The 27,835-nt window shown below is 37.0% G+C and overlaps 3 protein-coding genes across 4 annotated transcripts in view; 2 read left to right on the plus strand and 1 right to left on the minus strand.

Moving 5' to 3' along the window:
• Positions 1 to 248: 248 nt before the first annotated feature.
• On the minus strand, positions 249 to 16,999 carry LOC110056707 (glycine receptor subunit alpha-4-like). 2 transcript variants are annotated; one of them, XM_089273422.1, is made up of 11 exons: positions 16,911 to 16,999; positions 16,602 to 16,722; positions 14,596 to 14,696; positions 5,778 to 5,845; positions 5,066 to 5,292; positions 4,798 to 4,880; positions 4,256 to 4,402; positions 3,768 to 4,129; positions 2,640 to 2,743; positions 2,148 to 2,232; positions 249 to 1,612 (listed from the first exon to the last, which is right to left on the minus strand). In XM_089273422.1, exons 2-11 carry the CDS (start codon positions 16,712 to 16,714, stop codon positions 1,409 to 1,411), a joined length of 1,494 nt encoding a protein of 497 aa, XP_089129548.1. In that variant the 5' UTR covers positions 16,715 to 16,722; positions 16,911 to 16,999; the 3' UTR covers positions 249 to 1,408. The 2 variants fall into 2 exon arrangements, with proteins under 2 accessions (XP_089129548.1, XP_089129547.1); XM_089273421.1 differs by having other exon boundaries at positions 3,768 to 4,402.
• On the plus strand, positions 11,824 to 13,512 carry LOC110056639 (melanocyte-stimulating hormone receptor-like). The gene has a single exon (XM_020763153.2). The coding sequence runs from the start codon at positions 12,047 to 12,049 to the stop codon at positions 12,923 to 12,925; it is 879 nt and encodes a 292-aa protein (XP_020618812.2). The 5' UTR covers positions 11,824 to 12,046; the 3' UTR covers positions 12,926 to 13,512.
• A 7,460-nt stretch (positions 17,000 to 24,459) lies between the features above and the next one.
• The window catches only part of LOC110056852 (uncharacterized), a 38,180-nt gene continuing 34,804 nt past the window's right edge, over positions 24,460 to 27,835 (plus strand). Inside the window, exons 1-3 of the mRNA XM_089273329.1 lie at positions 24,460 to 24,619; positions 26,220 to 26,477; positions 27,386 to 27,555. Of these exons, the coding sequence (XP_089129455.1) occupies positions 24,481 to 24,619; positions 26,220 to 26,477; positions 27,386 to 27,555 (567 nt within the window). The 5' untranslated portion in view covers positions 24,460 to 24,480. The remainder of the gene's footprint in view (positions 24,620 to 26,219; positions 26,478 to 27,385; positions 27,556 to 27,835) is intronic.

Raw genomic sequence — 27,835 nt, forward strand, 5'->3', positions numbered from 1 at the left:
GGCGACATAACATAAACCATGGAGAAATCGAGCTCAAGTACATGAAGAAAGCAAGCATGCAAAAGAAATATACCTTAAAAGCCGATTGTAAGTCCTCCTGTAAGGGTTTTGGGTGGGCTTATAATTATGGAGGCTTATATCGGGAGAATGGATGAGGTTATAAGTGGTATAATGAGCTGACAAAAAGACTGATGATGGACATATATTTAAGCTATAGCTAGTAAACCTTGCGAAACACTCCGAAAACATTGGTTGTAAACAGGTTTTTATTTACTGATGAGACGATAAATCTGTTCTTTTTTCCAGAAAATGTTGTCACTTTAAATTCTAGCTAAACCTGCAAATATTTATCAGACATATTACAGATAGCTGAAAGATTCTTTAATTTTTTTGTACAATAGCAGTCAGGTTCTGTGTGAGTGGTTTTGAGAAAAAATTGAACAAATATTGTAAATTAATTTCAAAAAAGAAATTGATTTACCATTAAATACCACTCATGTCTAACAAGGTCAGAACCAGAGACGGACCGTCGTAAAATCTCAGCATTTCTCTGTATTTGATAATCATCTGGTGTTAAAAGATAGAAGATCTCTTTCACTGATAATTGAACTTCAGTTCTTCGAAACTCAAGCCACCAGGGCTCATTTTATCTTGTTTCACGTAGTGTGAAAACGAAGTACCGTCGGCATTATATTCGCAGGCTACTTAACAGTTGTGTTTATTATTGATTGGATATTAGATATCAATATAAAATAATCTCATCTTTAAATAATTCTCTTTAAACTTATTCATAAATTCTCATTTTTTTTTGTATTAAAAGCTTTCTCAAAGGGATCTCTGTCAGTATTTATCATACCTATTCGTCTCTCACATGCATTTTAGTGATTCCGTACTGCAGTTCCCGAAGAAACGAAATAATATTCAGGTCAGCCATATCGAGGCAATTTGGTGAAAGTACTTTTTCTCTTTCATTTCCCAAAGTTGGTTAACATCTTATCACACAGCCATTGTCAACACATTGTCAAGTAGCAAGTGAGACGAATAAAGATCCACTCTGGAAACCAAGAAACACTCTGACAGTCACGTGATTTAGTTCAGTGGTCACGTTGGCGGTGTTCTCTTCGTGTTTAATTTGAGCTTTGATCACAGCATTTCGGCAAAAGGCAAATCTCAAACTATATTTCTTGAGGTTAGCGGGAATGCAACAAACCGGAATCGAGAGATCTCTAACTAATTATAACAGCTTGGCAATGAAAGAGTCGAGTGACTGGGGTCCTTGTGACGTATTGTTTGCCATGCATGCCCCAGGTCTCTAGGCTTGCTATCATCCCTCTTGGTCGATGCAGACCGAGTTCACTGTGAAGACGTGGGAGATTGAAACAACGCCTCCGCCTCAGCGCCCGCATGCTCAGAATATTACTTTATCTGGCGCATAAACAATCCAGTATATAGAGTTCAACACGGCGAAGGTGACAGGGAAGTAAATCCTGGCGTATTTGTCCACAGTATACGCAGGCTCTGACGTCATAAAGGCAGTTTCATAAGGGTCCCAGAAGTAGTGATGGTGCTTCTTTGGAGGCTGAGAATCACATTCTTCTAAGTCATCTGTTTCCTGTGTAAATGTGAAAAAAGGAACATAAAATAAAATTTAGACATTAGATGTACAAACGCGAAAAGTAGATGTCCTGTTTCACTGGATCACCTAACTGTTGGCGAATCTGTCCTGTGCATCAGAATCGTGAATTTCTTTCAGTTAAAACATGTCTAGTTTTATCCTATATGCCTTGACATCCTACGAACAAAAGAGGTCGTGCGCTGGAGTTCAAAGCCGTGAAAGGCATTTGAAACCTTACAACGGGGTTTCAAGGAAAAGGGATAGATTACATAATAATAAAAAAAAGCATTGTAAACTTTTAAAATTACCACAGTCATTTTTAATATGCAAGGCAAAGGACGCTTTGAAAACAGACGTTTTTCGCTTCCTGTTGAAAACTGCACGTGGTACAACCTCTCTTGTGTGCAACTAAACACTTGTCAGTTTATTTTGTAGCGATTTTTGCTTTAAATTATCGCACAGCCTGGTAGAAAATGTCTTCTGAGTGCACTGAAGACGACACAACATTTCCTGCATTACTTATGCCCCTTACCTTTTGTCGAGGTCGGCGAGCAAATCTAAATTTAGGATTTTTTTTATTCAGTTGCCCTCGAGGAAAAAATGGATTCTTGCTGTCTCTGAAAAGAAAGACGAATGTTAATGCTCATCATTATCGAAAAATAACACGTCGTTACATAAAAATTTCATGAAATCAAAATTCCTTTTCTTGAAAGAACTGTTGGGTTTAATTTTACACTTTTTATCATAACTGCGACATGTAGTTGGCACTATGACGTAATCTAAATTGGCTTCCAGACAGAAAACAGTTCACTGCGTGCGCTATGTCACTTATGTTAGTAAAAGCAGTTTTCTTTTGGCTTACAGAAGTCTGTTGTTCTTTCGTACGTAATGGATAAGACAATTGTATCAATTCATTGTACCTAGTTTCTATGTAATAGTAGCTATTAATCCCGTTGTAAACAGGTTTGTAATAACTGCATGGTCCGACACATTTACTTCGAACATACACTAACTTCAAACTTACACGACAACAGCCAGCCTGTAGCTTCCGTTGCTTTCACTTTTCTTGAGCGAGCCATTCAGATACGAGCCGGTTTTGTCTTCTTTCTCAGATTCCTGTTCTAAAAACTAACAGGAAAACATGTGTTTAAGCTTCAAGCTATTACAATAGCAATTTTCTCCTTTAATACCAATTGTAATTTTTAGGGGTGGTGAATGGGTGAATGCGAGACTTTGCGAGACGGCGAGACTAGCGTTTTTCTTTACGAGCCCGAGACATATTGACTTTTTAGATTGCGAGACCGAGACTTCAAAGTGTTTTGAATGCGAACGCGAGGGGCTCAGACTCTTAAAATTCGAGTCCCAGATTTAGTTGAGAGCTATAAGAATGAGCGAGAATGAGCTTGCACAGAAGTCTTACAAAGGAGCCTTTTGTCGTAAATACTTGTGCCTTTACACAGTTCCACAGGGGACAATTTATAAGTTCTTCGACTTCGTGGGTTTCATCATGAGCTATCGTGGGTTGTGTGTCGTTTCTTGATTCCCCTTTTAGCCTCTTAGCCAGCCTTTGCGAACGAGCTGGAACTGGGAATTCGACTATAACACACTACGTTAGGATATCCTGGAACAAAATAACTGTTTTTTGGCGCCAAAATGACGTTGCGGTAAGTTTTGTAGCTTTTTGTTGAATTCAGACAATTTGGCAGAAGTTAGGATTAACTTTTTCTCGGAAATTTGAAAGTTGCTTTATTGAAATTCAGTATCAAGTGACGAGAAGACGTCATTTATTAAAACAAACAAACGAATCGGAACTTCGAAATCCGTAACCTTGCAAAAAGTCGAGACTCCGAGAGAACTTCGTATAAAAGTCGAGACTGCGAGGCGCACATAACTGCTAAAAAAACGAGACTGCAAGACCAGTGAAATTCGACTAAAATTTTGCGAGACCCAGAGTTTAGGAAGGACCATTCGCCACCCCCTATTTTAAGTGACAATAATTTCTGCGAAGTAGCGATTAATCGATAAGTTAAGTGTGAGCAATTTTATATTTGTGATTTTTATGATTGATTGGCGTGTATCGATATTCTAAATAGCCGAAATAACGTTTTGATCGCCCTAGATTTTGCAGTCTTGGTAGCTCCTATATACTAACCTCTTTTTCAGCTTTTCTTGAGTCTTTCTGTCTCTTGTACTGAACTTTACACGAGTAAAAGTTCACAATTGCATACTCCATGAGCGCACCGAACACGTAAACCAAGCACATGAGAAGGAACCAATCAATGGCCTTGGTGTAGGAAACCTTAGGAAGCGGCGCACGCGCACTGTTTGAAATCGTGATCATCGTCAACACTGTTGTGATACCCAGTCCCACGCGGGCTGGTGGCGAATCTGGCGAAATCCAGAAGGAGAACCAGGATATTGTCACCGTTAACATCGACGGGATGTATGTTTGGATCATGTAGTAACCAAGGCGACGGTGAAACGTGAACTTTGCGACTAGCGCAGAGTGAGGCCCTGAAACAAAACAAAATAACATCAACCGTACTCTAAATATCTTCAAACAGACAAAAAAAATATACGTTTCTTTCACCAATTGTCGTATATTCATTACGCTCCTTTCCACAACAATCCTTGACAAACCGATATTGTAGATATTGGTCCTCTCTTCCAGTTCCACTTTGGTGATCATAAACTGAGGCATCTCCAGGTCCTCTGCAATGTACACTACGTCACCTGTGGAATTTCGTGAATTCCATTTGTAATAGACATCTGTGGCTTGATAACCATCTGTAAAAGACACAAATATTATTATATAGTGTCTCGCGACAATGTGGAAGGCGAGGAAAGGTAAATGAAGTCATTCCTTCAAGTCTACGAAAATCTCGGATCTACCAGCTAGGGTAGACTCACTTTGATTCTACCCTGACCCCCGACACAAATATCTTCCCCCCCCCCCCCCTCCGCTCCCCAAACCCGAGAATGTTTAAGAGTGAGAAATTGCAAGTTAGGCCAAGCAAGGTCTGTAATTTTAGACGTATTCTAAACAAGACGTGGAAGATGCGTTCTGCAGATTGAAGCATTCCTATCAAATACATTTGCTGAACGTTAAGTTTACTGATTTCCCTTTATTGCAACTGCTTGAATTGTTGGTAGTCGAGAGGCAAAGAAACGGTTGTACTTACAAGACTCCAGCATCACGGTACAGGTTTGTACGTCATGTGGAAACATCTGAAGGTTGAGTTTACAGGCCATTGTCACTGTTAGTCTAACGTGAAGAGAGAAACGAGTCTATCAGTTATAAATGCGTAGTAATTATTCACAGGAAATTATATGCTCTTTTTAGTTTGACTGTAGTTACGGAATGAAGGGACAAAAGCTATTTTTCCAGTTGTAATTATTATATAACTGGAACCATGTTACCACTCAGTTGACACAAAAAAGGCTTCTCACCTCACGCTATAGAATATGTTTCCGTCAGGTTGAATTTGGAGTAAGTAATTGTCCGTTGTGACATCATGGAAGTAAGCTTTCTTAGCGTTGAAAAAGTACGTACTTGGAACCCAAATCTCTTCTATTGTTTGTCGATTTAATGTCAACGTTTTCTGTATCTCGTTCTCTGGAAAGGATAGGCGGGGATCCTCCCAGTATTGGCGAAGGTAGATGTCGATGGTAAAATCCTGACAGAAAACGTATTTAAAATTTGTTAATAAGTCGAGTAAAAAATTTTCATAAAACATAATGTTATAAGTAGTACATTGGTATTCACGGTACTAATATGAAACAATTTTCCTTACTATGCCTGCATCTCTGCAGGAAATGGAAGTTAAATCGAGCAATTTTCTTTTACAGCTCTTACCTTCGTTTTAAAAACTGACAAAAACGTCTCCGAAGAGTCAACTTTATATAAGAGAAGATGAAAAGTAAGAGAATGAATCCACCAATCTGTCACAAGTTATTTTTAGATCAGTGGCCGTTTGAGAAATCTTAGGACGTGGAGGGCGGAAGTAGCTTCACACCCAACTACACAAGGCACGTGGTAGCTTATCATTGAGAGAACTGGGTGCTATATCTAGAAATAACTTAAGAGGGATTACATTGAGATTGGGGCCTGTATGGGAGATAAACTCTCTTAACCTCATCCTCTCTTGCTATATGTAATTACCATTCGTGCTTCTTCTATCGCCCAGATGTTCGACACCAGCATATCGACTCGAACGTCCATCGGCAAAACTGAAAATAACAAAATACAATTTAATGCACAGGATTTCAGTGATCTTGCTGCATTTTTCTCAAGACAGTGCTAAAATTATGACTGAATACCTTTACTTTGTAGGAAATGTTCAAACGGAGAACAAATTGTAACAAGTAATTTGACAAATTTTTCCCTAATACAGACTTCACACTAGTTTAATTCAATAGCATCTATCAGTTTCGAGAAAATATCGTCTAAAAATGTTACTTTATGATATACGAGGCTACCATTTTGTATACAATTGTAATTATGATTCGATGCATGCTTTCTTCTCTTTCATTGGCCGACAGCCCATCACATAACCTGAAAGTAACTGCCTATAAGTAATGGTCTCCTCATGCGTAATACTGTCTAAATGTGGTTTCCTGAAAATAATATTCTACTCATGGGTAATTGAAACCAGGGTGAAAAATGACAGATCTCTTCCCTGAGCTGTCAGAGTGATTTTTAAAATGTGAAAGCAAATTTAGTGATCGAATGATAAAACAATTATTGAACTCGGTTATCGCAAAACGTTGTGATTGGTCAATGTCCCGCATCTGTTAGCCACTGACAATCACGATATTTTGCTTCGCCAATAATTGTTCATTATTCGCTTCGACTATTCCATGTTTAGGGAGAAATGATTTTGATGTCTGCATGCCTGTAACGACATTGGGTACGCGAGGACATGAGAGGATGGAAATACCTGCTTGTAGTAATTTGCATTAACTGGGCATTTTCTGTGAAAAGCTTTTATCTTAACCTGCCATCTTATTTAGCTTCTGTGTAAAGTGCACTAAGGGCTGTTATTTGCGCGAGGTAAAATTTCACCTAACAATTTCCAAAAATGGATTACGCTCCAAGTTCTCTTGCAGAATTTTCGCGCTCTGCAACATTCATGTTTAACATATCGTAGTAAAGAGGCAACATGTACCTAAACTAGTGTTTTCCCGATATTTATGTTTTCATTGTAGAATTAATTTGTTAGTTTTAAGTCAGTTTCGAAATCCTACAGCAGGTGGCGTTAAACATCTCGAAAACAAGAAAATCCATTTGCTGTTTAGAAGGATTGCACGGCTTTCATCAGATTGTAAGACCAAGTTAAATGAGCACTATTAAAATGACTTTGCTATTGGAAGAAAATAAGAACAACAGATGAAAATTTAACTAGACACTAACAGAACAAGCTTCATTCGAAGATGAATTATATTACATACTGTAAAGCTCTAATTTATCTTTCAGTTAGCACTGTAGATTGCGTCTCTTTTGAATTAGATAACACTTCAACTGAAATCTTTTGCATCAAGATTAACACATAATTTTTGACGTTTCGTTGTAAAGTTCTTTTCTGTTTGCAGTTGTCACGAAACTTAAAAACCTGCAAAAACTGACCCAGTAAGACTGTGACAAAAATCAGACGGTATTAGGGTAAAAGTAAAACGGATGAATATAAAAATCATCGAGGTCTAACTTAGAATGATGGTGTCTTTTTCTAAGTTGCAGATTATGACATTACGTGAGAGGTATGTCTCTAACTAATTTCCAGTTTGAAAAATCCACTAGAACGCGTCACTAAAATAGGCTTTTGTGTATTATGCTTTTAGTTCCTGAGCTCTTTAATACCCATCTATTGCTCCCGCTGCAACAGGGCTACGAAAATTTTGGATAATGGTGATGATCCATAAATAGACTCATTTTGTTTTCGTTTTCGTTTTGTTAATTACAAGGAGCTCAGGGTAACTCTGACAACAACCTATAAGAGACATACCATAAACTCTCAAAGACAAACACAGTGGTTCTTGATAAAATGCCAAATCGTGTGTTTTCCATTTTCTTGTGTTTGTTCAAAATAACTAAAATTAAAATATTTGCTTCCCTAAAATGCTCGAAAAAGTGCGTTTATAATGTACGACATAGGCCCACAGCAGTGACCTCTCAAGGATTCAGAAATTCATTGAAAGGAAACTAGTGTGGAACTCAAATAATTTTTTTTGAAAGTCTGAATCAATATTTGTTTTCGTCGCTGTTAGTGGTGAGCTCGTTTACGTAAATCCATATTTGCTATGTGGGTATTCCACAGTTATAAGTAAATCTGGCCAATAAGATGCACTTCATTAAAGGAAATAAGATGCAATTCACATGGTGTAATTTTTATTTCAATCTGAATAGACATTTGTTTGTGTCGACTTCAATGGTGTTGAACTCGTTCAGGTAGATCAATATAAGCTCTGTGCGTAATAAACAGGTTGGAGTATAGATTTTACCAATGAGACAAGACGTTCTTAAGATGTGCTTTCAACATCTTGTAGATAACGACGCCATTAACATATTTTATGAGCAACATTTGTTATTTGTAATATAAATAGCTATTAAATACGTCAGAAAAGAAATTCAATATGAAGTAAAATAATGAATTGTGTACATCAGGAAACCCTGGTCGAAGTTAAGGTGTACATGTACGTTTGAATCCAGTAGGATGAATTATACAGACAGGGAGAAGAACGAATCGTTAGATGGTTATGCAAAGATTGAAGACAACCACGAGTCGATTGAAACTGCTGTCGTCATTATCTGTGTTCTTAATGCGCCATTGATGTTCATATCCATCGCTGGGAATCTCTTGGTTTTGACCGCCATAAAAAGATCTCCTTCAATTCGTTCAAGTTCAATAACAATGATTTGCAGTCTCGCTGTCTCGGATCTTCTTGTTGGGTTTATCGTCCAGCCGTTTTTTCTAGCCAGCCTTCTTACGAGGGCTTCTCTCATCGAAAGGGTGTCTAAAATAACGGCATTTTGTTTATGTGGAGTTTCTCTTTGCACCATGACTGCCATTAGTATAGATCGGTTTCTGGCTCTTCAATATCCAATGCGATATCAAGCAACAATTACAGCCAAACCACGCACTCTAAATACGCTGGTCGTAATCATATGGATAAGCAACTCTCTCTTTTTAGGTTTCTATGTTTGGAATTGGCCTGTATACTTTATTATAATAGCTAGTGGTGTTTGCCTTTTTATCTTAGTTTCAACGTTGTGTTACATTAGAATTTATCGGATCGTTCGTCACCATCAAACTCAGATTCAAGCTCAACAACAGGCGGCACAGCAAAACTGTACAGAAGGAGATAATACCAACATGGTGCGGATGAAAAGGAGTGCTTTGAACACATTTATATTTTACATTGCTATGATTCTGTGTTATTTTCCAATAATAATCTCTTTGTGCATTGCAAGTATAACGTCCAAGAATTTGCCTGAAGTGTGGCACTTGGCAGATACAGTGGTATTTTTGAACTCGTCTGTTAATCCCTCGCTATATTGTTGGCGTCTTAGGGAAATTCGTATGGCAGTTTTAAAGATATTAAGACAAATATCACGCCGACAGGCAGACCAGCACTAAGTTTTTTGTGTTTTGTTTTGTTTTTTACTCAAAATAAAAATAAAAATAAACAAAGTTGCACGCACAACTGAATCCTGCCTGCCTGTAGACGGAAAGTGTAGCGTTCTTCGCGATAAAAGGACAATGACAACGTGGAGAATGATATTCATTTATATTGAAATATATCTTATTTAGCAAATGAATCGATATGTCCGTTGGATTGCTCACAGCTACGATCTGTGCTTGATTACTCTGCGAGCATGAACCATGATTGTGAAACAGTATGTCCACACTACACCTGCGACAACTAACAAGCAACGATGCCTAGCAAGAGGTCTTCTCTAACCTATTAAGACGAAATCCGATAGGAAATCGAGTAATTTCAGTTTTTACTGGACAAAACCTTGTACCAGAATAACTTTAAGTATACTACAGTCCTTTTTTGTATTTTCTAAAAGCTAAAGATATAAACGGTTTCCTGATATAACACCAAAAACAGTTTTCCATGGAAACTCGAGAAATATATTTCAAAGTTCAGAAAAAATGTGCCAACATGGTCAACACAGGTAAAATTTCATCGTCAGTTTCATTTCACCAGTACTTTCAAGTGTTTCATATGAACTTCAAACTTTGTTTTCGACATTTAGTTTTGTTAGAAATCATTTCTTTAAGAAGATATTTTAAACAGTCGCACAGAAGGTTCCAATACAACGTAAATAACCTCGATAACAAAGTTTTATGTCCGCTTGTTACTCGAACTCAGTTGTGGTGGATTCCTTTTAAATTATCTTTGACGCAAGTAATTTATCACAAACTGATTATCCCATAAACATCCGAGAGGTGCCATAAGGCATCTCAAAGTTAACCCCTCAAGAATTGATAAAAATACCTGTCATGGCGAAAAACAGTTTGATACGCAATGCTGTAATTAGCTTATGCTTTCAATCTGTCACCCTACTAATAAAAAGTGACTTTTACTTTGATTAATTTGTTAAAGAAACGATTTAGAAAAACTTTAGATAATAAAAAGGAAAAATCATTTTATATATAACGAGGATTGCGTTGTTTGCTGGCTTATCAATGACGTCTTAGAGATACGATTAGGGAGCTTAAGAAACCACGACGGCGACGCCGAGGACAACGTGGATGAAAAAATTATTCTATATTTTACCTACGAATCTCGCGGTACCCTAAAGTCATTTACTTTGTTTATCACTGTTAAAGCTATCACGAAACTGAATCTGGGACACATCGATAAATTCGAAATAAACATTAAGAAAATTAGCCGTCGGGGCTCACGTTCTCCAGACAACGCAGAATTTGGTCATTTCACGTTGTTTTTTTGCAGAGGATGGGCAAAGAAATATATCAAGGATTATAACGCACGTGCACAGCCATTGTTCTGCTCATTAAACCTTTTGTTTCGCGACGTTGCCGTTGCCGAGATGAGAAAAACGGGAGATAAACTTAGATGTGCCTCTTTCCTCATTAACGTAATATTCAAAGGAGTTTTCGCTGCAAGACACAAATTCTGTTCAGCTCACGCAGAATGATATCAGTGGAGTCTGTATTCGTGGTGTTAATTTTGTTAGTGCAGTGCTTAACTTAAACTCGTAAAAGCCATTAACAGTTGACATTTAAAGGTATTGGTTGGCCATTATTATGCCAGAAAAATCCACTAACTTTGAGCTGTATGTCCAATATTCTATTGCACTACTCGTATTTTTGATAACTTTAGTGATCCGGCTGTCTAAGGCTATTACGTTAAATATTCTTCATTTTACATCAAAAGTTATCATGTGATTCTTAGTGAACTCAGCTAATGTGGCGCAAACATGTGATTTTGCAGGCTTTGTATTGTAGACCTACCGGCTGGTATTTCTCTAATTTTAATTCGTGGTTTGAGAATAACATTTACAATTGTTATTCTAGATCAGGTGAAATGACAAACGTGAAGCAGTTTGTTTCGTAAAATAACTTGAGAGCCGTTAAAAGGTTCTCAGTCATCGGATAAATTTTCGACAATTACTCAACTATCAATTTACATTTCAGCCCATTTGTAAGCTGTCTTTAAATGTCGCGGATCCCAACACACCGAAGCAATTGCTGAAAGCCAAATATTTGTGACGAAAGAACGACGCAAATGTTATTAATTAGGAAAAAAAAATTGAGAATTAAAATTAACTAGCCCGAATTTATGGCGGACTTTCATCCTTTCATTTTCTTGTCGTTAAGTGTTATGGTAATTCTGTGGTTTGGAAATTTATCAAAAGCAACACCTGTATTCGTAATGACAGCAAAGATAAGTCTAAAGTTTGAATTTATATGCAACTCGGGTAACTATAAACGTCATGTTCATATTTGGCTTTCTGTTTCTAAGAAACCGTCAATTGTAAGACACATGGAAAATATTGCGGGTTTTTTTTTAAACTCCCTTGTCACTTAGTTACCATTACTTAGTTACGCCAACTGTCACCATCGGGGAAAATGTAAATATCTAACAAGCAATTTAATCAAATACTTCAAATATATAGACTTGACCTACAGGTAAAAAATAAACTCGATAAAAGCTATTTTGCATATGCATCGGAAAACTCAAATGCTGTGCCATAATATACACAAATGCACATTGTATTATCTCGAGGAAGATGGAAGATAGAAAATGAATTCAATTAATTTACGATGCCTCTTTACTATTCATCGCACCTCTTAAAATAAAGGTTTGGCTGATGACAATTACGCTACTTGGGTTTCAATGATGTCATGATCAACCACTGTTGATGAAGACAAGTTAAGCCCAGCAGATCAGCGGAAAAACATGGAAAATCACGATTCTCTGGAAACGTTGGTTGTCGCAAACTGTGTTTTTAACGCTCCCCTGATACTCATATCCATCACTGGCAACGCTTTGGTGTTGGCCGCCATCATTAGAACTCCTTCAATTCGTTCAACTTCAGTGATAATGCTCTGTAATCTCGCTGTGTCAGATCTTCTGGTTGGCTTCATTGCGCAGCCATTCTTCATTGCCAGCGAGCTAACAGCTTCTCGTTACATAGAAAGCATATCTGAAATAATGGCATTTGTTCTGTGTGGAGTTTCGCTTTGTACAATGACGGCAATAAGTGTGGAAAGATTCATAGCGCTTCGTTATCCTATGAAATACCAAGCTGCTGGTACAACGAAATGGCGAGTAATATACGTCTCGATAATTATCATATGGGTATGCAACATCCTATTTGCTGTTTTCTACTTTTGGCAGTGGACCACGTATTTTAGTGTAATGGCTGTTGGTATTTGCCTTGGTTTTTTCATTTCAACGTTCTCCTACATCAAAATTTACATTGTTGTTCGGCGACATCAAGCTCAGATTCAAACTCAACAGCAGGCTGCACAGCAAAATTCAACTTGTGCTGGAAATAACTTTAACATGGGGGCTGTGCGGATGAAAAGAAGCGCTGTGAACACATTTACATTTTATGTGGCTATGATCCTGTGCTATTTTCCGATAATCATTTCTTTAAGTCTCTCTAGCATTTCCTACGAAAACTGGTCGAAAGTTTGGCATCTGGCCGACACTGTGGCGTTTCTGAACTCTTCTATCAACCCAATTTTGTATTGCTGGCGTCTTCGAGAGCTTAGAACAGCAGTTTATAAGACCTTAAAAGATATTCTTTGTACACAAACAGCTCAAGGCTAGCGTCCTCATTTTGATAAGAAAACTCTCTTTGTATAGATAAAAGAGATTACAAAACAATCCGGCTGAGCGGGAGATTTTACTTTGAATCACAGTCGACATTGGATTTAAGCTGTGCAATGCGAATGACTCATTGAATCTACTGTTTTTTTTTTCCTATTTGATCAAATAGTATCTAAGTAGAAAGACTTTATTAGTTGAAAGCAAATCGAAATTGCATTCTCGATAATTTGAACCCAGGTGAATCAGTAGTTTGATTAATGTTATGCCAGTGCCTGTGAAGAGAGTCCTCCAAGGGATCAGTGAGTGTTGACAATATGAACAAAAGTAATCAGTCTATTAAGTCTCATGTGCCATTCAAACAGACCGTTCAGTCTCGGATTGGTCAGTTTCGTAAGCATAGCAGGTCGGCACCATCTGTGCGATGGTTTCACAATTGCGCCCTCTTTAGAGCTTCATTGTCGCTGGCATGTGTACATCAAACACTTATTCCAAAGGATAAGTTCATATGTTGGCTGAGTGCTTCGTTTAAAAAAAAAAGTTAGTATTGCATCTGTTCTTGCGAAAAAAAAACAAAACAAAACAAAACAAAAAAAAACAAATAAAACGTTCAAGTTATTTGTTCTTATTTAGTTTTATTGATTTTCATTTGTTACGAAACGGAGCAGCAGCACCAACAGTATCAGCAACAATAACAACAGCCATCACCATACCAGAACCAATAGAAGTATGCGCTTTTACCATAACACCAAATCTCGCGTGCAAGCTCAGTTTATTTTCGAAAAAATCTGATCTCTAATTGTTTTATTTCATATTGCTCGTCATTTCAGTAAGCTTTGACAAAAAAAGGTTTCATCATAGCTGCAGTTTATAGCGATGAAGTATAACATGTTAGCAGGAGTTCAAGCACCCGCCTGCGAACGTCATAGGTGGTTCCACTTGAACAGCAAAACACTGAATCAAGAATATCTCTAGAGATATTGGAGCAGTGTTCTTCAAACTTTACACCACAAATGTGCATTACGAAAGAAACAGAATGACACCTTCTGTGTTGTTGCCATGGCAACACTTTTGGCTCCAGTCTCTTTCTGTGAAAAACCAAATATGCCAATTTACAACCCTTCGAAAAGGGACAGAGGCACTTGCTCGGAACACACATGATTCCCATATTTCCTAAACTCTCCACATTAGATTGTTGGGAGTGGATGATCCTTGTTTAAGATAAAATCTGGTAATGTTACTTTTAATTAAAACAGGACCAGTGGCATAACTGTTGTCATGGCGACAGCGTGACGGGTGTCATTTTGTTTCTTTTGTGATGTACATTTCTGGTGCGAAGTTTCAAGAACACTGCTTTAATATTTCTAGAGATATTCTTGATTGAGTGTTGAACTGTTTTAGTAGAACCACCTATGACGTCATCACTTATAATACAAAAACGTGAATATCTCAAAAACGAAAAAAGATATTCCAAAAAGTAAAACGCCATTCTTCTTTACTTTGAAAAGCCTTTCAAATAAGGAGCAATTATTTTTTACTTCATAGGCACTTTAAAAGAGAAGAGTCTCCCTAAAACTTCTCATAAACTCACGTGACTGCAGCACTTTAACTAATCATTAACCACTTACCGTCGAAAGTGCAGTGAAACTTGTTACAAAGATTTTCCTTCCTACCTCCGGTATAAGGCCTTATCCTCTTGTCATAGCCTTTTAGTAGTTGTGTAACTAGTCTAGATTTGTTTCTTGCAATTTCTTTCCAGGAGGGTTTGTCTTTCCTGAAAGAAAAATAGAAATAAGTTATATTGGCGTACCTCTTCAGGTACACACACGTGACTGCGATCATAATATTCGACAGTGTCGCGAAAAAGATACCCTTATCATCTCAGTCACTTTTCAAAAGACACCTTTTGGATAATAATGAACAATTGCTCTCAGCTAACGCAAGAATATGCGCGAAAAACTTTTCTGGAATATTTTGAGGAGAGAGGGTCTTGGGAAACTGTGAGCTTTGAGGAACAGATATTGTCCAGGGATAAAATATCAGTAATTTTTTTAAGCGCGAAATAGAGGTCAATATCCTTCAAATGTTTTTCAATAAGGTCTCTCTATTCGCCGCAGACCTTTTTTCCAGGCTGCCAAACATCAACAAATTCTGAAGGCATAATTCTATTTTTCTCTTCAAAATATTTTGTGGCATTCAACTTTACAGTTGTGAACGTAAAAAAAAAAAAAGTAAGAAAATTAAAATTACGAAAAGTGAGGAATATCACTTGGGAATGTGACCAGATATTCCAAGTTTAGTGGTGTCACCTGACCAATCGCGCTAACAACGAAGAAGCTTGTAGTGTCCCATGCAACAGGCAGATTCAACTAGAGATCTATAACAAGATAAAGCAGTTATGGACTTCCTTTTATCGAGTTCGTGGCGATATCAGACCTGATAAAATTCGCTGGTCTGAGTGAGGTAATAACAGAATAAAGACACGAAAACATCGATTATTAAAAATGGCTTTGTGATAGTTCGGCAAACACGCTACTGCCTCGAGCCTTAACAAGAAACTTTCAAAGTGCTCTCAGTGACAGAACAGTGATTAGCGATGCAGTGCATGAAATATTTGCGACGTCTTGTAGAGAATTATTGTTTACGTCAGGGTTATTAAATTAGTAATTTATTTCGACTAACCGTCAGATTTTAAATTCAGAAACATCGATGCCCTCTATTTCCTGGCCGACACGCCGCGCCAGGTATTATCCCAAAATAAGAACCTGTTGTTTCGAACGGAAACATACGCATTTTAGTCGTGGTACGTAGAGAGCGATTTGTATAGCCCCTTGGTGAAGTCTTCCGCTAAAGCAATATTCATTAACTGAAATACTCCTCATTTATCTAATTGCCTTGACAGGATAGGAACATCTAAGGATGTCTCATGCTGATAGCAGTAGAAAACTGAAATACGAGAAAAAATGAAGTCGCGTTTCTCACTTTTGAAATCAATCTGACCACGTTTCGATTCCCTGTAGATTTCAGTTACGTAGAGTTCATTTCCTTGTAAACTTTATGATCAAAGATATAGTAAATGTACTTCTGAAATTCTTAGTGAGCTTACAGTGTACCGTCATTAAAATTGAAGAGAAAAATATGCTAATTATTATTTAATTTCCTTTTCTCTACGAAAACATTATGAATATTTGAATTGTTTTCCACAACCCGAAAAAAATCTCTCTTTAGACTGTTTGTTTGTTATCTTTAAGGCGATTTTGTATCCCAAATTTCAATAATACCGTTCGTTTTCTCGTCTCGACTTTTCTATGTAGCAAACTGACAAAAAGCCGTTACTGAAAGCCAGTGTAACATGTGAAAAGTCATAAACTTGCCAAGATTTTGCACATAAATCAATGTCTAATAGTTATGTGATCAAGTGTCGAGACAAAAACAAACAAAAGCCGGGAAAGTCTAAAACGCAACCCGAATCTAAATTCCAAGCTTTAAAATAGTTCGTGTTTAAGTTGGTTTTATTTCATAAGTATTAAACATAAAAAAAGATTAGGCGAGGAATAATTGACACCTCGTATGTAGCAGCCGAGAAATTCGGTTTGACCATCTCTAAACATAGAGATGTATTTTGCAAAATTGAACATTTGGATTGCGGTTTAACGTTTGGTTTTACATACATACTTACCAAGATGTTGTAGTATTCCCTGACGCTGTGGGGATTACCCTTGTTGTTTGGGAGATATTCATAGCGTGCGCAACCCCGAAAAGTGCCACAATCCACACACACATAGTGCTCATCTAACTAACTGCAAAAGAAAACGAAATATCAACGTTAGATTTCTCCCTTTATTAATTTGATAACCCTTGTTATTTCTTGCTTCTCGCTACCAAGTATCGACGGTTTAGTTCCTGATAAACATTTAAAAGATTCACAAGTTAACCAATATCGCCGGAAAAATATTTGAATAAAACGAAAAATTTACGACACACTTACTAAGACAATCCCATTGACAAAGCAAACTTCTTGTGACCAGTTTTAGCATTCGCTCAGTGATAGATTGATAATGTATGGCTTTGTCTTTCTCTCTCTTCAGAATATTCAAGTTTTTAAAAGCAATTTATTAAGAGCAATATCAGTAAAAGCTCAAACAGAGCTTTTTCAATTAAATGTCACGTTGATAACACGTTCCATGACGTAAACAGTGTTGTAAGGGGTCGAAGCTCAATTTATATATCCAGATTGAAATACCATTAATTTAATGTCTTAAATTACGGATGAATGATACCACTGGTGAAATTGAAGATGAGAAGCTTGCTTTTAAGTGGAAATTTCCTTCTCGCGAATGAAAACATGCGGGAAACCAAATTATTAGCGAGTGGAGTAATGTTTAGTAAATTAGACAACAGACTTTTTTTTTCGGTGTGCTAAATTGACATTATTAGTTGAGCCGTGTGATTGGCAGATTACGCTTTGTAAAAGTCAATTTGTATTCATATTCAGATAAAAAGTGCTAAAAAATTAATATTCAAGTAAATTAAACAACAATAATACTATTGTTCTAAACTCAACTTGTACCGATAAGCACATTTAGAGTCAATGAATGGTTTAAAATGTTACGAAAAGAATTAAGGCATCAATTTTTATGAAATGCTTTTATAGAAATATTTTGATAGATTGGACTCGCACAAAAGACGAAATCTTGAAAATGTGAACAGTGATTGGTTGAGTATCATAATATCATAGCTATGTACTCTGGTACTCATTTTTTATTCTAAGAAATCCCGAAATTAAATTATGTCGCCTTGATGACTTCATATAACAACTTGACATTGGTTCAGAGCTGCACGCGTCAGGCAACAAATGTCGCATATTGTAACCATGCAGTGATAAACGCGGAATAGTTTGCCATCACCAGTTATAGGAAGATCTCATTTGGCTAAACAAGCGTCAAGGATACAATTGATAAAAATTTAACCATGATCTTGTCACTCTATATTGTTGCATGCAAGGTTTGGTTTCTGAAATCAGAAATGGCTCCCAGAAATAAAAATAATAATAATAATAAAAAAACGACAACCAACCAACCAACCAGTCAATCAATAAAGTAACAAACAACATTCAAACAAACAGAAAACAAGACGAATGAACCATCAAAATATACACTAAATTTAAATGCTATATTTTTAATCACCAAGCCTATCCTTCATTTTCAATTCATAATGTGACATTTTCTAACTGAGTTTCACATATAGTTAATAACAAATGTCCTGAGAACTTAGTGGAATATAAAGAAGATTTCCTTAGCTAGTCGATATAACTATCTATTCTCATTACCTACGTGCTTCGACATGAACTGACATTATCAGGAGAAATAAGCTGCTGATCAGTATATTTGAAGCCATGTTCTACAGCAACAAGAGAATTAAGACGAAGATGACAATGATAATGCTGATGACAATTGCGATCCTGATCAATCATAATCAGATCATAATCATAAAGGTTTATTTAGTGTTATTTCCGAGGCTCGTAACGTTTTACGACCAAATTATTAAGAATTGATCAATTTTGTCACCGGCAGAGGATAAAGCAATGGCTCACTAATATACCCAACAGTTTTATTACAGTAATTAAAACTGAATTGATCAAGTATAACCTGTGTTGGTTCCTTTTGAAAGAGTCGACTGAAAGCATCATCTAATCAGCTTTATTATTTCATTTCTCATCGGGAATATCCGCTACACAGTAGCCGAATTAATAATATTTATTAGTGGCACCAAAAAAAAAAAAAAAAAAAAAAAAAAAAAATCAATAAAATAAAAAAAATGATATTTCCGGTCGAGTTCGATCCCTGCCCTAATTTTCTGCGTATAGTCGGTGTTATCGAGATTAAGTTTGCAGAAATGGTTGATTTGAAAAAAAAAAATCTCTCGGTGCCTCGAGATTTTGAGTGTGATGGAAGTTCCAAAAGATCTTTCCATTCCTCGAAGCTAATTATAAAAAAAACAACAACAGTGACATAATGTATTTGAACGTGCCGATAAAGTATGGAAATAACAGGCGATATTCTACACCCGCGAGCAGAGGTGAAGAAACATAAAACGACCAGGCAAAATAGTTCATTTCGTCGCTGAACAAAGCGAATTTTCCCAGAAAATGAAGTTTCCTACATTATGAAGCCACACTCATACTTTGTTCTGTTATTACGCACATTTAAAACGATGACCTGACAGCACTAAAGCAAACTGGAAAAAACACTTGCCGGCCGGCTGCTCGTGTTGTTCTTTACACTTACGTTTTCGTCATTTCCTTGTTCACCGCTTTGTAACTCACTTTTTGCGTCCTTGAAGTTGAAATTTACGTATATATAGCAATCAGTCTGCCCGGAATATAATTGAAAACTTTGGGTAAACTTACATCGAGAGGAAGACTAGAAAAAGTTACATCATCCGGCCTTGGCGTGGATAAATGACTAAAATAACCTAGAAATATTTCCTTTCAAACTAGCCCTAGTTAAATTAAATGTACTCTGGTAATTCACCCAGTAGCTAAATGTTTGTGGACTACAAATGTGATCGATATTCATGTAAATAACACAATGTGCAACTTATCTAAAAATCCTCCCGAATGCGAATTTTTTGTTTTGTGATTACAATTGTTAGTTCAAGTATAGTTATTTTGTCAATGAAAAAATTAAATAATGAAAAACATGAATTTGAGGTGCAAATTTTGTCATATGACGTACACACATATTTTTTCCCGGCGCTCTCAATATTATACCGGTAGGAGAAAAAAGCGTCTAAAAAAACGCGAATTTCCGTCAAAAGTTTGCTTTTAATCTTGCTGTCCATCTTTGAATTGACCCGTTTAATGCAGTTAAAATCTGCCAACGAACGAAGTTTCACTCTGTATCATTCGCACACACTCAAAACACTCAACATTTGTATTGCGCCTTATCTAATTCTAGGTTGATGAATAATGCCGTCATTACATGAAACAAAGTAAATACAATGCGTTACCTTGGTAGTCGACGGCTGGAGAATTGAAATTAAGACATTGACCATTAAACTTTTGTGTTCTATCGACAACTTTTTGGAATAAAACCTCAATTTTGTGACACCAATGTACAAATACATCTTGAAATTTCAGATCAATACGAGTTTGCGCAGAAATCGTGTGACATTTATACGCTATAAAACTGAATATATCTCTTTTTATTTTATGGCGTCGCACCTGCATTTCATACCTCCTTCCGACAGTTTGTGTTGTGTTATACGACGTGTTGTCATGCAATAGGTTTCCCTGTCAATTTTAGACCAGTAAAACTGTAACACCCAGTTATCAACTTTCTTCGCCTCGCATCATTTACAAAGCTGCGAAACAAAACACGACCGTCGTAACTGGAGATCGCCAGGAAAACTGATATCTTGGTATTTTGGCTCGTGTTATCAAAACAAGAAATAAACAATTAGAAATTGTGGCAACGTGCGACAAACGACAATGTTCTCAGAGTAAAATATCAGCAGTATAGAAATTAATTTTTTGAACCGTGGTTTGGAGTCGTGCTGACATCCATTATGTTGACTGGCTTTGCTTTCACTCCTGGAGAGACAAGTTTAAATTACGCACTGTGGGATGAAAGGAAAAAATACTTTTAATTCATAGCGTTTTTATAAAGCCATTGAATTACGTTCAAGCTACCGAATGTATAGCTGGGTTGAAAACTATTAAATTCCTTGCAATTAAAATAGAATAGGAAAAAAGAGCTTGCTGTAGAAGACAACCTTTATAACAATGATTTGTCGAAAGCAACGCTTGTTTTCAACCGCGACTTCATTTTGTAGAGTATTCAACAAATCTGTTTTGTGGTTGAGGAAACACGATTACAAACACAGGAAAAGTAGAACAGAAGGAAAAAGTTTTAACACAAATCCTTTTAAACTTTAATGCAAACCTAATGGTGTCCGCATAATTTGTGAGTAGAGGTAATGGAAAGAGTCAATAATGAATGTTAAGCCGCGCGGAAGGAATGATAAAAGGTCAAGGATTTTCAGAAGGATAAATTGATTGAAAGAGAAGAATAACGCAATCACTTTTGGGGCTTACGAAATTAATCTCTCGTTATTAGTATATTGGCCGCACTATTTATGTAGAGCCCACCAAAACGTAAGCTAATGGAATAAATGCACGAAAATTAAGCAATCAGGTATCTTCTAAAAGCCGAATATAATAAAGTGAAGATTTTCTGTTACAGGAAATCTAAGGTAAGGATAAGAATGCACAAACAGTCTACTACTTATCAAGATTTAAAGAAAAGAAAGTTATGAAAACGCAAAACCAAAACAGCGGTGGTTAAAAAACGAATTTAATAATATAAGGCAATTCATGCCCAGTTGAACTGCTGAGCCGAACGTGTTGATATCACCTGTACGATTTTGAGCTTTTTCGCGAACAAACATGAGTTAGAACGTAGAGTAATTATGAAGCAAAAAATAAATCAATAAATAAAAGGAAATGTGAAAGTGGTAAAATCTTTTGAATAAGGTTAATAGAATATTGATTAGAATATGATGTCCTAGTTTCATAGTGCGCCAGTCAATTATTTTGAATGTTCTTGTTGTATTCCGCACCCTTGGGTGGCCTTTTTGTTGGCTCATAAGCTGAAGAAAAATTTAAACGAAAGCTTTTTCATTATAAAAGTACCTCTAAATCTACATTAAATTAAAGGTAACAATACTGGCTACAAGAATTAACTTAATTGCGCGACTCATTTAGTCCATGGTCCTAGTATCCTCTTTAAGCTATTTTGGTGTTTTGGTCATTTCTGAATGCAAAACGGCTGCTTTCGATCGCTATAAAGTGTTAACGAAGGCAATAACTAGCAATACTTTTGAAATAGCAAATTTTCCAAGTGATCAAATTAGAATCATTGTCTCGGATATGAGTTTTGTTTGTTCATCACGGTTACTCTATCGTCTCTCTGTCGCGCCATGACCCTGAAAATAGTGCTTTTAGAAAGAAGACGCCCTCTTATAGATAATTAATTGCTCTTTCATGCATTCACAGATGGCCCATGTGAGAAATTCCATTTCCGTGAACTTTGTTTTAGTCTTGGAAATGTGCTCATGTCGGCCGGAAGCCATTTTATGTTTACCCTTAGCCTTATTCACATAGTATCTAGAACATTTCTCTACTTCTCTTGTCTGAGTAGGCCGTAACATGTGTGATTCCCACAGAAACACAGCTTTGCATTATGGTAGCCCTAATAAAAAAAAATGGCTGCCAGAAAAAGGCATGAAAAAATATTACTAAGGCAACTACAGCCTCCGTTCAAAAGTGTTGACATAATGAAGTAATAATATTCAATAATAATTGATAACATATGAATGAATGCTTGTTGCGTCCTCGTCTAATTCAGGGTCGTTTTTAGGGTTTGACAATAACAAGGTCATTTGCGAGTCGTTCTTGTTATGCACGAGGATGGTTAGAAGAGGAAGTCAATGTGATGGGAGGAAAATAGCACAAATAACGTTTGTAAAATGCTATACAACTTGTCTTGCACGAAACGTCGCTTTACCTGCGCAATGCATAAAGAAAATTTACCGTAGCGGTGTCGATCCCACAGATCGCCCACAGCTTGTAGCAACGAAAACACTACAAGACATGTTTATACCTGTCACAAGATTTGACGCGCAACAACATTATAACATACTGAGTTGACTAAAACATTTCTTATTGTAATACTAACTTAAATGCTATTCAATGCATTAAATAGGAAGCAGCACCGACTTGTTCAAGAACTTAAACAAAGGAAACGTTTGTCTTGTAAAATGAACATGTAGTATGTGCGAGACAACATAGAATTTGGCTGCGACAGGGGAACAGTTTTTTAGCGTTACAGTTCCCGAACGTTCTAAAATATGGGAAAAAAATACTGAGGAAAAACTGCTGACGCACTTAATTTGCCATGACCAGTGTAAACAGTGGTAGAATCTGATTTTGTTTGTTTAAAATAAAACCAAATTAACCGAGAATAACGACCTTCATATTTTCCGTTATAACATTAAGTAATGAGAGACAGACTTTTTCCAACTTACTTTCAGAATATGATTGCCGTGCACCATTCAAGTACTGAGATTGTGGTGTAGGGTTGAATCCAAAACAGCGTTTCATAACCTGAGATATTATAGGCTTAGCACGTGTTGGGTGTACTAGCACATTGCTGTTCAAATCCTCACAAATTATTAACCAGCTATTCTTATTGGCGTTTATTACCATTGACGTGTTACTGGGTTTTGACAACGTGCTCAACCTGCCTTCTTAATTGCATAGATTAACCAAAAACAATTAATTGCAAACAATAACCAAATTATCACGCATTTAACGGCTCCTGCCTATTAATTAATAGGTTTCAAAACAAGTTTTTTTCCTCAGATCACTTTGCGCTGGTCATGAACAAGAAAGTGCTAAATGTAAATCTTAATTTCAATCTTTTATCTGTCATAAAACAGATTTTTCTTTAATCATACAAGGATTTTGTTATTTATGGGAATTTTATTAAGTTTTTCTTATCGGTGGAACATGATCAATTATTTATCGAATTACAACAACGAAAGCATTTTTTACTCTCACCACTGATAAAGCAGCAAAATCTATTAGCACTTTAATGGTCAGAAAAGCACCAACAGAAAATATTCTTCTAAAAATACTACACAGTCAAAAGGACCAAGCGAGACACGCCAGACAATGACTATTAGGTGATTTTGCGTGGGCATTAAAGAAGAAAAAAAAAAGGCTCTGGTTGGTGTCTGCTTGCCGCGCCCGAGTGGAGTCTCATGTATAGAATCATGTGGAAAACTGCCTTGTGGACGACTTTATTGATCTGATTAATGGTACAACGTGGTCACATTACGATTTATAACGAGTGGAGGTGCTAAGGGGTGACCAGACAGGGGTAGGAGCTCCAGATAACGTATAGTGGAAAATGAAAGCGGCATTATGCAGCTTCTACTCAGTTAAAAATAATTTTCCGAATAATAACAAAATATATAAAATTCCCGGGAAGTGAAAACTGGGCTTGCGTTTCGTGGATAATTACTTATGGTAAATTATCGCCATATTTATTGAACAAATCAAGTTTCAACAGGGGAAAAACAAAGGAAAACGTTGCGTGCCAAGAAAACCTCTTTGTTATTTTGTGGTCATCCGTCCGACATTGTTGATCTCTCGTTCATTGTCAGGCTGCAGTGTGTATCTTAGCAAAACTTCGTCGTTCGAAGAAGCGGTAACGAAAGAAACTGCAGTTTTACGACCACAGCTACAACCACATGCACGACCATCACCACCACAACAAGAACAAGGAAAACAGAATACAACAACAACAACAACAACAACAACAACAACACAATACCTGTACGTACGTTGACAACAAAAGTGTAGGACACCATACCACAGGTATCCCACAAAAAAATGGGAACCACACCATTGATTTGGCCGCGAGGAGACTGAATCGGGCTAGAAGAACTGGCGCGAAGCTCAAAGCAAGATGGCGGCTGCTGGTTGAGTCATGGAGCCTTTCATTCAGCTGATTTACAACAAACAGTGCCCTCTGAAAACTTCACAGCTAACAGAAACGTCATTCATCGATAAGAGAAAAGTTACTGAACAATTCTGGTTAGATTTACTGGAGAGAAAATGCCCAGAAGGTGTGTATAATGTGTTCATGATGTTTGTACTCGTTCAGCCTGAACGATGCTGTAAACCTTTTGCATTGATTTTCTGAGCTTACCGCTTCTAGAAAACCGAAGTCTCATATGGTGTGTAGTGCAAATATTCGAGGCTAAAAGAGTCATAAATGACATGCATGCAGACGGTGCTTTTATCACTTCGCACGAGTCTGTACAAAGTGCGAGCCAGCGGGTCATGCGAGCCAACATGCAACATTCCTAAACCAGTCAGTGTAAAACGCAGACTGCAGACCGCGGACCGGAGCATGGAGACTGAGGGTAAAATGCAGACTGCGAACTGGAGGTAAAATGCAGACTGCAGATTACAAACTTTTTTAAATAGATATCGTGTTATTTCCATTATCGACTGTTTACCGTAAACAGGGTTATTCAGACTAATCGTAGTGAAAGTTTGCACTTGGGTTAGCCTGAATTTCACTCCAGTTAGCCTGAATATCACTCTGGTTAGACTGAATATGACTCCGTTTAGCCTAAATAATGCTCTTGTGAGCCCAAATAACGCTATGGTTAGCCTGTTTATGATTAGCTCTCAATGATGGAAATGATGACACGATTCAGTTAAAATTCTACAGTCGATAGTGCTCATTTTACCCCTGGTCTGCAGTCTGCATGACACGAAATCAGTGGCAGAATGTAGGTTACGTCTTTTCTAGCTTCATATTAAGTTTCCAATAATGAAAGTGATGATGGAAATTGTTGTTCTTTACTTATGTCTCAAAGACTGGAATATGTCATTTAAATCTAAATAAATAAATAAATAAATAAAAAAATATCTTAACTGACCACTCCTCCAGTAGAGCTTTTCTAGGCCAATGGAAACAAGCAGTGAAACAAATATTGAAAATCAACATATAACATGGTTAAAAATCCTAACTGGCACTTAGAGGCAGTCCAGTTGCTTATTTACAAAGGTGGCAGAGGAGCTGAACTCAGGACTATGGAGGACAACATCAGCTACACGTACATGTGTAGTGTTCAGAACGGAATTTGAACCTGGGAGGTCTGGATTTCAAGTCTTGTACCCTAACCATTGGGTGAAGTGGGAAAGCCTGGCACTTCCCTTTGGTCTGCCACTGGAGATTTATGTGCACATGTACAATGTACATATGCAATGTTTGTTGGTTACAAAAATCATTATGATTAGAAAATAGCTACTTGTATGTGCTGAATACCAACAACAGTGTACATAGCATAAAACCACAAGTCAAGTGATGCTAATAGCAGGGGTTTCTTTAACGTTTTTGGCAGGATGGCAACTGGTTTTCACAGGCAGGCAAAGCTTTTTGAACTGAACTTCTTTATGAGAAAAACTTTCCTCTAGACAATCAAACCAGGCCAGCAACAGCGTCTTTACAGCTGGCCAATTTTCTCGGCACACGACCCTAAATGAAACCCCCGTGATAGGCTTTTACATTATAAACAAACACCTTTAAATAATAATATGGCTGTACTGTTTGTTGAGTTGCTTCTGACAACATAAGATAGGGAAATGTGATATTGTAAACATTGATGCAAAATGCATGAATTTTCATGACATCTTTTGTGACCTATTTTGCAGGACTTGGTGAAGTCAGTGAACATTTAATGAAAGATGATAACCTTACACCGGCAGATTTCTGTTATAAACATGATGTGTCACTAGACACCTGTACTTTACAGCAAGCTGCATCCTATAATGATTGCCTTCAAAGCTCCAAGATAGTGGACAATGACAAGTTTAAGACTCCATTGACTTCAAAATACAAGAACAATCACATTTCTGAAACACCATGTTTATTCTCACAGGATGAATCAATTACTCACACCCCATCATCAAGTGAGTGGTTTGTTTTTGTTTAGAACTATTTAAGTAAATGTCCAGTAGTAGGGGTTGGGAGGGGTTCATTCCCTACATTTGCATTTGTTCGTGATTGTACCTAGCGCTGCCCTCAACAAGAGGAAACTGCTCCCCCACGCTTACTTACCATTGATTTTAATAGTCAATAAAATAACAGCAAGCAGGGTTGTAGTGGGAGCAATAAAAAACTTTGATATTGTAACTCTGATGAAGGTGGACAAAGCCACCAAAAATTCAGAAAAGAAAATCAACAGACTGGATTACAGAAAAAGTCTGACTGTACAATGTATATACATGTATAATTTATTGTGATGTAATCTATATGTATGGGTCAAACAAATCTTGAAGGCCATGTACCCAGCCTCATAGGGTCAGGCTTTTTGAACTGCTCTGTGACCTGCAGTGTAATGTTAACAGCAAGGGGTTTTAACAATAATAATTGAAAATATATTGGTTAATATGGGCTAGCTGCTATTTATCAGCTATTTTATACACATGTGTCATCAATGTAGATCCTGCTGTTAAAAAAAAAAAATTATTTTAAAATGTAATAGGGATGTGCATATACATGTAGCTTCTAGCTCCTGCAAGCTAATTTCACTCAGTGAAAGCTTAAGAGAGCTTTTCGGTGGTTGAAATCTCATTAGAAAACAAAGACTTGGGGTACATGTAACTTTTACATGTAATGTGCAAAAGATTGAATGCCAGCTGGGCTTGTCAATGAGGTTGAGTCTGGCAACTAATTGTTTTTCAGCTACATGTATATCCCTGAAATACTAAATGACATAATAATGCTGTCAACTGTCATTAGCCACCTTAGAATTCGGCAGGGTTCATCACCATCCTCACTTAACTGACAATAAATTTGATTTGTTGTCTGTGTGAAGGCTTAGAGTCGCAGCCTACCTGTCATGGAGACACTTCATACAAGGCAGCTGAAGCAAGCCCAAGCTCTACTCAGGTTCTTGCCACTCCAGTGGCTCCCTCCATGTACAGAAGTGGAAGTGACTGGTTCATAAGAGGAAAAACAACACCAGATATTTTAGCAGAAATCATGGTAAGACTCAAGACCTGACTTTTTCAAATTGCATGGTGTACATGTATATGTAAAGTGCAGAAAAAAAAAAATAACTGAACAGCAATCTTTGTTATACCTCCCAATTCAAATATTACTTTTTCCGATTGGAGGAGAATGTGACACATGTCAACTCAATAACTCCCTAGAGCAAACAAAACTCACTATTTCCTAAGGGAGACAACAACTTGAACTTTTGACATGCACCTTGAAATCATGGCAAGTTTGTGTGCCGGCCAGTGTCAAGCAAATAATTTTTTCT

The sequence above is a fragment of the Orbicella faveolata genome, unplaced genomic scaffold, assembly GCF_042242905.1.
Source record: "Orbicella faveolata isolate gen_17 unplaced genomic scaffold, um_ofav_v1 contig_35, whole genome shotgun sequence".
In the NCBI taxonomy this organism is placed as follows: Eukaryota; Metazoa; Cnidaria; class Anthozoa; order Scleractinia; family Merulinidae; genus Orbicella; species Orbicella faveolata.

Bases quoted from the DNA above. Each gene is read 5' to 3' on its own strand.
- LOC110056639 (XM_020763153.2), top strand. From the start codon at position 12,047: ATGGAAAATCACGATTCTCTGGAAACGTTGGTTGTCGCAAACTGTGTT.
- LOC110056707 (XM_089273421.1), bottom strand. From the start codon at position 16,714: ATGAGCACTATGTGTGTGTGGATTGTGGCACTTTTCGGGGTTGCGCAC. The intron at 14,697-16,601 runs GTAAGTATGTAT...TTTTTCTTTCAG, and splicing joins GGGAATACTACAACATCTTG to GAAAGACAAACCCTCCTGGA. The intron at 5,293-5,777 runs GTAATTACATAT...GTTTTCTGTCAG, and splicing joins CGATAGAAGAAGCACGAATG to GATTTTACCATCGACATCTA.